The following is a 9,407-nucleotide window of genomic DNA, read 5'->3' as shown; positions in this document are numbered from 1 at the left end:
GAAAGCAAAGTCGTCTTCTTCTTCTGTAAATTTTAATAGTAGTGTATTAGCGCCATCTGCCGTACTGAAGTGTAAATCCATTAAATATAAAATTACTTATTTACGCTTGCAATAAAAAACTGAACAAAAACAAAATAACTTTAAACCTTCTCATCTAATTGTGTATCCTTTTTATGAATTATGGAACATAATTCAAGCTTAAATAATAATTGTCTTATATCCATCAAATTAAATCATATCCAACTTTTTATAGAGCTTTTTCCATCAGAGAGGTGTAGCAACTAGTTACAAATACTTTTGAATGATACGTACTTTGGCTCAATGTATTACAGTGTAGTTTTACCAGTAATATTTCTTAATATTCTGAAGTATTGTCAATCTTATTTAAGAAAAATTTCTGGCTACTCTACCCACTGTCAGTAACGTCACTCAATGAAGAGCAAACATATTGTAACAAAATCACGCACAGACGCACACTTACAGTTTATGTTAGGGTTGATTTTTATTTTTACACAAACTTTCTGGTTCTATTGGTATTTTCTATCTGCTGAGCTTCAGGTTAAGTGAACATACAGTAAACAGGATATATTGCCACTAGAAATACTTCACCCTGTTCTAACATAGATGTACCTTAACTACTGTAAGTATTGGTTTCATAAATAAGATATTAGAAAATATATCTAAATATAATAAATCTCTTTACAATGTGAGGAATTAACAGCAGACAAGTCTTTTTTTGCTAAAACATCCCCATTGCCAACATTATCAAACTTTGTGGAACATTTGACAAAAAAAGGGAAAAAACTCCCACTTGCATAGATACATTTAGATTACCTTAATTGAATAATAAAAAGTATAGATCATTATAAAATAAGGTGAAATATCAATTTTTACCATAAATGCACAAGTATCAAATGTACAATATGTTTACGATAACTAAATAAGCAAACAAAAAAAATGACCCAAGTCATTTTAATTTGACAAAAGCTGATTTTTGGTCCCAGTATCACGTCAAACTTTATCTGACAAACATATTTACAACCTCAAAATGTCAAGGATAAGGTCTGCCAAAACCGAGAAAGATGGGATGTCTCTCCTTCACTCATCCTCCAGACAGCAAATGCCCAGGCGGCAGGCCTCACACAGTGCTGCCTCGTGGGGCTTGGTCCACACTTTAGCAGAGGATGTCGAAGAAGCTTCGTCGCTTTCCTCCTCCCCGTAGCAATTTTTACGGATTTTGGAAAAAAGCCTGAGCAAAGCGTGTTCCACTTCTTTCCTGGTGAAACCTGGAAGATCAAATGCCTCGTCCTGGCATTGACGACAAGCTTGACCAAAAGGTCGCATTATCACCGTACCCCGGCCGTTTCTCACCCGGTAGCGGAACAGCACCACCGCTCGAGCCGAACGCCAGGTCTTACGACAAGCTCCGCACTGGAACCTGGGGAAAATCAGGTGATGGATGCAGACTTTAGACGCATATTCAACAAAGATAAAAAAAGACATAATTTTATCAGATTTTAAATGCTGATTCTAAATTTTACATCATATTCCCTTTGAAAAAGAGTACATATCTGGATAACCTTTCTAGATAAATCACATCCTGTACTAAATTAACAACTTGCACAGTTTCTGTCCCCGCCTCAAAAGAATGATACTGCCAGTAAAGCAGAATACGTACTTTCCAAAGGCACAATGGGAATACACTTTCCAGCCTCTCTTCCTCTGTACTTTGGTGATTTCGTCTGTTTGGGTGTAGTTAAAGTTTAGATTCCACTCGTCTCCGTAGTCCAGCTCATTGTCATCATAAAGGAGTTCATCAAATATGTCCAGCCAGAAAGCCGGGACCCAACCTAATTGAGTAAACAAAAAAAGAAAGTTAAAATCTAGTCCGAAAATGTCAATTATTTCTCAAATTATCCTGCCAGGGTAGAATTGTAATGTTTTAAGCGTGACCCTTGCAACTTGAATCTGTCATTTTCAGACATCAGACTGATATCAAATCTTGCAATATGAAATTACTATCGTCATTTAAACCATACGAGTCCCTTAGGTGCTCCACCTGTCTCCCTTTAGAGACATATGTTCTAATTTAAACACTGACATACAAACATTTTACATTAACATGTTTTGCTAATTTCTTTTTGTGACTTGACTTTTTTATTTTACTAAACGTGACACAGCTCACAGCTAATAATGCAAAATTTATTTTTCTGAAAAAAGTAATAATACACAGACTCAATAAAGAAAGAAACCTTTAAGACAAATTAAAATTCCTCTTAAATACAGAAAGTTTTACCATTTATGTCCAAAGCAGGTTTCAGCACCCTGCAGGGTTTTCTTTGGCTTTTTTCCAAAATCCGTAAAAATTGCATGTAATGGAAAGTTGAGTGAAAGGAAAAAGTGCTGCAGGAAATGGTAAAACTTTCTGTATTTAAGAGGAATTTTAATTTGTCTTATAACATTCTAATGTTCTGAGACATTGGATTTCTAGATTTATAGTTATTCTATTTATGTTCTCAATTTAAAATTTCTTGCACTACTGACTTTTCAGTGGTGTATAAAATAATGCGAGAAGCCCATAAACATGACTACGTGCAAATTTGGCACCTTTTTCAGTTAACATCTGACCGTAAGGGGGCGCATTTGACCCAGTTGTTTACTCCAGCCGAGCCGTGAGAGTTCGCCTTCTTATAAAATATTCTTTTATAATAATTTTTACAGGCAAAACTATCATATGTTGTCATATGAATTTTCTTTTTCCTCAATGCGAGTCACTATTATGGGTTTTTATTAAGTCGAAAAGCTTTGTTTTTCAGTGGGACTCTGTCTTCATTATAATGATTAAGTCAGCGTCCAATACGCTTTTCTCCTTTAATTTATTACATGTTATGACCTCAACTTACAAATAGATCTTCACTTCACCTTATTAGGATCATTATAATGATTACGTCAGCGTCCAATACGCTTTTCAAAACAAAGCAACGCACTTGTTTCTAGAATAAAAAAATAAACTGCAGTAAACTACAAGAACAATCCTGCATACGTATGTGGGTAAAAAAAAAGGCATTACCTGCTGGTGTGCTCATTTTGCTTTATTTTCTGACGTCTGGAGATCCGCAGAAACGCAGTGCTTGTCCTCTGAATGTTGCTCTACAGACTGCCGCGTTATTTATATGCGACAGAATCAGCTGTAGTCAGGAAAACGAAACTTAAGAGTCATTTTCGCTTTCCCTGCCATGGAAATGGGTTATCAACAACAAACACCCTCAGTAAGTTTCTGTTGGCACTGGGAAGGGAGTTGCCCTATCAGCGGTGAAGAAATATTGCATCATTTTGCTGTTTGTCTCCGACGCACATCAAATGAATGGTTCATTAGCAGGCCGATTACTGCTAGTCAGTCTTGATTCAGGTGTGTTGGAGTAGGAATGCATGTAAGAGTTGCAGGGTGCACAGCAAATTCAAAATGGTTAGATTTCCAGTGTTGGTGTTGTATGTTAAAAGTACAGCGTTAATTCATCACTTGTTTAGTCTGATTCAACAACATGAGGGCTCGTTTCCCTAAAGAGTTGGTGTTATTCCAGAGAGTTAAATTTAAGCAGCTGCTTAAACAGAGCTGCTTCCACAATTGTAAAGTATCTGTGACGTCACGCGTTTGCCCGAGGAGAGAGGCCAGCAGTATGACGTCTTGTCTGGAGCTTAATAATTAACACGTTCATAGTGTTAACTTTTGACACTACACACTAGTGTTAGGTAAATCAACACTGATGTGATTTAAATTTCAACTACTGAGAGTGTTGATCCAACTCTATCACAAGGCAAAGTTCTGTCACGAGGCAACGTGGATCTCTGTCACAAGAGTGACTCAGGGGTGGATCTCTGTCACGATCACGTGGATCAAGAGTGGATCGTGGTCAATATAGACACTTTGGACTTGGGCACCACTGATCTACTGTAGATAATTATTAAAATAGAAACACATTAAAATTTAGAAGAACGCAAAAAATATAAAGTAAAGAAAAAAGAGAACAAATATCGTCAAAATAATTGATATTTGATAGCTGTATTGTGATTTTAAACAACACAACAATAATAAAATTGTACTGAAAAAAGTTATAACATTATTATTATTATTATTATTATTATTATTACTTCAGTTGTGTGTTTTTTTGTTTATTTATTTTGTTGTCATTTTGTAAAAACACTTACTGACGCAGGACAGTGATTACAAGTTCTTTTGGACTGTGGATGAGATGAGAGAACCTCATTGCCAAAATTCCCAGATTAACTGAAATTTTTTATTTTTACTCAAATCCAACTTCGGTGTTGGAAACTATGCAGCTGCAATTCCAGGAACGACAGTAAATTTGCATCCTACTGTCCGACTCAGTCCAGTAGATGGTGCTGTAGGACCACATTTTTCAGTAGATTGTTGGCGAGACTCTTGATGCATCTATTGAGCACTGTCAGCATCATTACTTCTTGTGAGTCATATCAGCTTAAATCGCAAATAAATACCCAGATACAGCATTCACTCGGCGGAAAATTAGAAGCTTATAGAAACAAACATTAATCAGACATTCTCATAAATTATCCACTCGCTAAACTGGATCAAAACATGTTAGTCATTTGTATCTTGTGAGAAAATACGTCTCCATTCGTGCTTCAGGAGATCTAAAATCCCAACTAAAGAGCGTACAAGGAAAAAATTGAGTTTCAATCTGCTCATAAGGATTGGACTGTTGGATAAAATGGTCAGCAATGATGAAGGGTCATTCTAGAAAGAATGAATTGTGTCTTTTCATACTTTTAAACATAAAAATAATGAGATAGTCAAACATTTTTATGAGTCCTACTGTGGGATCGAGTTTCAGCTTATTTATCAGCTTGCTCTTTTAGATAAGGATGACTGCCTGCATGCTTTGACCTCTATCAGCATCCACCTGCTGAGCTACAGTTTCCTTTGACAACCCATAATTAACACCACGTCAGAAAAGTTTCTGGTGCAAACACTTGTCTGTGTATTTGCAAATGTGAGGAGCTTTTGAAGTCACAACCTGTCCAAGGACTCAATTGGTTTGTTTAGAAGTATTTTTTTGTGTGTTCTTAATCAGATTGAGAACAAAGACCCTCCAAACTAAGTTTACAATAAAGCTGAAAGGTGGAGAAAAGCGCTTTATTGTTTATGTTTTACCACGTTTGGTTTTGGATTTCTTTTTTGTTTTTGATCATTTCCTTGTGGTGTGTTCTCCCAGTCTTGCCATATTTAGTTCATTTTTTGTGTTCATTAATGTCAGAGGGGTGTGGCCATAGAAGTTGATTCCTTTGTGTTTAGTTTCTTAGTTTATTTCAGTTTGGTTTAAATTTGATGATCGTTTTTCCCATTGGTTTGTAGTTCTCCTTGAGTTTTTGTTAATCTCCCTTTTGTGTTAATCAGTCTTCCTCACTTAGTTTGCATGTGTTTTTATGGCCACAGCTGTGCCACATTTCCTCCAGTCAGTTCACCCGGTTCCTTTATCATTTATTCCATTAGACTGTCTATTACACTCACAACAGTTTAACGTCCTGTCACTTTTGTAGGGTTTTGTTTCTCATTATTAAAAACTCTCCATGTCGCCTTTCTGTTTCTGTTTCAGCCTACATTTGGCTTCAAACTTGAAACCAAAACATAATGAATAACGTTCACGACGAGTCACTGGATGTGTTATACACCGTCTTTATTTACCGTCTGATCTCATCAGGCAAACTTTGTGGACGTTATGCATGTAGTTTCCCAAAGTCATGATTATCGGTCCGTGCGCAGAGGTAATATTAGCACCAGAGTGACAACACCAGTTTGTAGGTATGCAGTGATGGCACAGTAGCATTTTCTTCCTCCTCTTTAACACACAATACATACCACACACAATTATTTATGAAAGACAAATGAAAACTTACCGTGCACTACAGGGACTTTTCTCATAACTGGGCTGATAGCTTCTTACAATAACACTCCACCCAGAGCTAAAAACATATCCAGTGCTTGAGACAGGCCTCGAGCTATGATTACAGCAGTAAAATATACAGACATTCATGTGATGATAACGCACACATGCAGGTTTGTCAGGATCATGACACAAAACTCATTTGGAAGTACTTGACAGAGATTATTTTAGGTAGTACTTTAGCTTCAGCTCACTTAATTGTAGGCACATACATTTGCTTTCTGACCAATGTATTTTGTTCACAAAATCTCTATTTTAAATTGGTTAACTTGTAGTAGTAATAACTATTTTTTTTATGACAATGGTTTTTAAAAAAATAATTATTTTAAAAAAATAGTACATTGCCAGTGTTTCTCAATGCAAACTAAAGAAAATTATATAAAGTTGTTGTATTGTTTCTGTAATTCAGTGTCACATCGTATCAGTTGCGTACGGCACCACTTTTACACAGCTTTACAGGTCTGCAAAAGAAATGTGTGCGTATGTATCTTTCCGGCCACCACTGTAGTGCAAAACTGACTTCGAAGCGTCAGACTCCTGGGAGTCACCTTATACGCAGGTGTGACATTACAGCGTGAGAAAAGCATGCTGGGAGAGCTCACAGAGACAGAGACAAAGAAGCAGATACAGGAGACTTGCAGAGTAACTTCATTGTGCTTGCTGCTCAACATTCACCAAGTATCTCATTGACACCAGAGCGCGCAGATTAAATCTGCGCTGGAACAAAAGCGACATCAGCAATGGAGATGAATAAAAGTATTCAGAGAAAGGTGTGACGGTAATGTAATTTGGAACTAGCTGGATTTCCCTGAATGCAGATTCACTCAACAACAGATTGACCCAGATTCAGCATGAACACTATTATTTTATTCTCTTTTGGCTCTGACAGCACAGATGCACATTTAGCCTCTAATTCATTGCCAGTCATGAGAAGAAGAGCGCGGCAGAGTTTATCACCCTTTGATTAGAATTGGTTAACTATGCAAAGTGCTGGATGAGTGAAATTTGGAAGTTTTATTTCTGCCTTGCCATCCTTCTCACTGCTTGTAGCGACAACTCAAACGTAGCCTCTCCAGTGTTCCTTCTCACTGTTTAAATAGTTTAAATTTCTTAGTCATTCTTCTGACAGTAAATCTAGACAGGTTTATTTGAGCAGCTAGTTTCTTCTTGCCATTTCGTGACTTGTGAACACGTTCACTCATCTGCCTTAACTGAATGGCAGGATTTGTTGTCTTTCCCATTTTTAATGGTGGCTACGAGAAACAAGCTTCTCTGTGTAAATGCAGAAAAATCCTGCATCTTTAGCTGATAGAAACATACCCCCACATGTGTGCAAGATGTCTCTATAGAGGCACACTTTTTAGATTTTTATTTGTAACAAACAAATCCAATATATCATTTTTGTTTAATGTTCTAAATTGTGTACAACTTTGTGTGCGTCTATCACATGCGATCGCAATGACATACACTGAAATCTATGGTTGAGACATGACAAAATGTGAAAAGGTTTAAGTGTTATAACTTGTTTTGCAAGACACATTTCAATGAAAATTCATCATACAGTGCTTCATCTTAAATTAGGGCTAACATCCATCTATTCTGCTAAAAAAATGATTTCATTTCATGTTTAACTGCCTCATGTTTGCATTTTCATCTTCCAATATAAACCCTTTTGTATATTTACATTGCATGTTCCTATTTAATTACGGTACTTAGAAAAATGCAATGCAAATCATTTCCCATTCTCTAAAGATGGTATTTTCAAAACACATTTCTTAATCAGACGGCGCTCTAGTGACGCCAGGGATCATCAGCCAGGTGTGCAGGCTAACCTTTCTCTCTGTTCCAGAACTGCACTCCTGCTGACAGGCTGCCAGGTGACTCAGCGAGGGCGGGGTCGGGCTGAAAGAGGCTGAGAGATGGAGACAGAGTCCTTGGAAGACTTAGCGAGAGATAAAGTGGGGGCAGGGAGGGAGTGAGGCAAAAGAGGTTGGGTGTGGTAAGATGCCTTAAGCACATTCCTCATTGCAGCCGCACCCAGCTTTTCTGCGTCTTTCTACCTGCCAGTGTTTGCTTTCAGGACTAATTCCAGTATGCAGAAAGTATCTGTACTTTCTCCCTCTTTTCTCACTTCTTTCGCTTCTGCCTTCTGCATGTTTCCTTTCTCCTCACTTTCAGTCGCAGCATGTGGCACGCATCCCCACAGCTGTATGCTACCGCTCCCACTCTCACTCCTCACATTTCATGTTGACGCTACATTAACAAGGCAAGTGCAAACATAAAAGGTGAGAGCTCAGAAACATGGCGTCCACGGTTTGTGAGTCTGTGTGTGTGTGTGTGTGTGTGTGTGTGTGTGTGATATCAGGACATGGATGGTTAGGCAGACAATCTGACAAGAGCCACTCCCTTAGGAGCCGAACATACAGTCAGTGTGTGTGCTATCAAACAAGGTGTGTCCTGTGCACTGAACACGTTTCGGGGGCAAAGGACAGCCCATATAACTGCAAACACAAACACAAGCTGACTGGTGTATAGATTTGTCTCTCTTACAACCCGTGTTGATATCAATATTGCCTCTTTTCAGGTGAACCTTGTATTGTTTCATATCAACACCGCCAGCATAAAGCAAAAGGTGTGAGAAAACTGAGCTGAAGCAGCGTCGGGTTTAAAGAATTGTTTACTCAAGGTATGTGCAGCGGCATGCTTTAGGAGGTCCGATCTTTTCTGAGGAGATGAAATGAGACATGACAGCATGCTGTGGTGAGACTAGCTTTAAGGAGCTTTCTATAGAGGAGGGAAATGATCACAGAGTCTGTTGATTCAGCCTCAGTGATTCACCATGGAGAAAAACAATAGCTGATTCACTGACACTATGTTTCACATAGAAACATGGAGTCCAAAGAAAACAAGTGGATGCTTAATCTAATTTATGCGCCATTAATAAAGGTCATTGGTACAAGAATGACAGGTCAAGATCTAGAAAATAATAGTTATTGTAATGCTGCATAAACGTATACCAATAGCTGTCCCAACTAGCAATGTTTCTAATGTTTTACTGTGCAGCCCATTGCAGCCGTTAGCTAATAATAATAATAATAATAATAAAAAAGTACTTATAGGTGTTATATACTGAGCTCAGGGTTCCTACACAGGAGTGTGAATTTTTCCACCTCTTGTCTCATAATAAAAGTCAGCTTCTCCATCGCATAAATATTGCAAACTGACAGTGAGATTTGGAGAGGTTTAATTATCTCCTGTGCCATACTGTTCACTGTAGTGGCAGAAAGATTCAGCTGGGTCCAGCCTCGCTTTTTTTTGGTCATATTTAGACTTAAAGATATCCATGCATCTATTTTTATATAATCTTATGTTCTTTTGAAGAGTAATATAAAAAATATACTTATTCTGGTCACTTTAAAAATATAA

General features: G+C 37.6%; 1 protein-coding gene across 1 annotated transcript; it reads right to left on the bottom strand.

The window, feature by feature from the left end:
- Positions 1-477: 477 nt before the first annotated feature.
- On the bottom strand, positions 478-3,285 carry LOC116731429 (receptor-transporting protein 3-like). Its single transcript, XM_032581164.1, has 3 exons — positions 3,071-3,285; positions 1,679-1,850; positions 478-1,438 (listed from the first exon to the last, which is right to left on the bottom strand). Exons 1-3 carry the CDS (start codon positions 3,084-3,086, stop codon positions 1,099-1,101), a joined length of 528 nt encoding a protein of 175 aa, XP_032437055.1. The 5' UTR covers positions 3,087-3,285; the 3' UTR covers positions 478-1,098.
- Between the last annotated feature and the right edge of the window lie 6,122 nt (positions 3,286-9,407).

The sequence above is a fragment of the Xiphophorus hellerii genome, chromosome 13 (assembly GCF_003331165.1).
Source record: "Xiphophorus hellerii strain 12219 chromosome 13, Xiphophorus_hellerii-4.1, whole genome shotgun sequence".
In the NCBI taxonomy this organism is placed as follows: Eukaryota; Metazoa; Chordata; class Actinopteri; order Cyprinodontiformes; family Poeciliidae; genus Xiphophorus; species Xiphophorus hellerii.
This window is presented reverse-complemented; position numbering and strand designations above follow the sequence as displayed.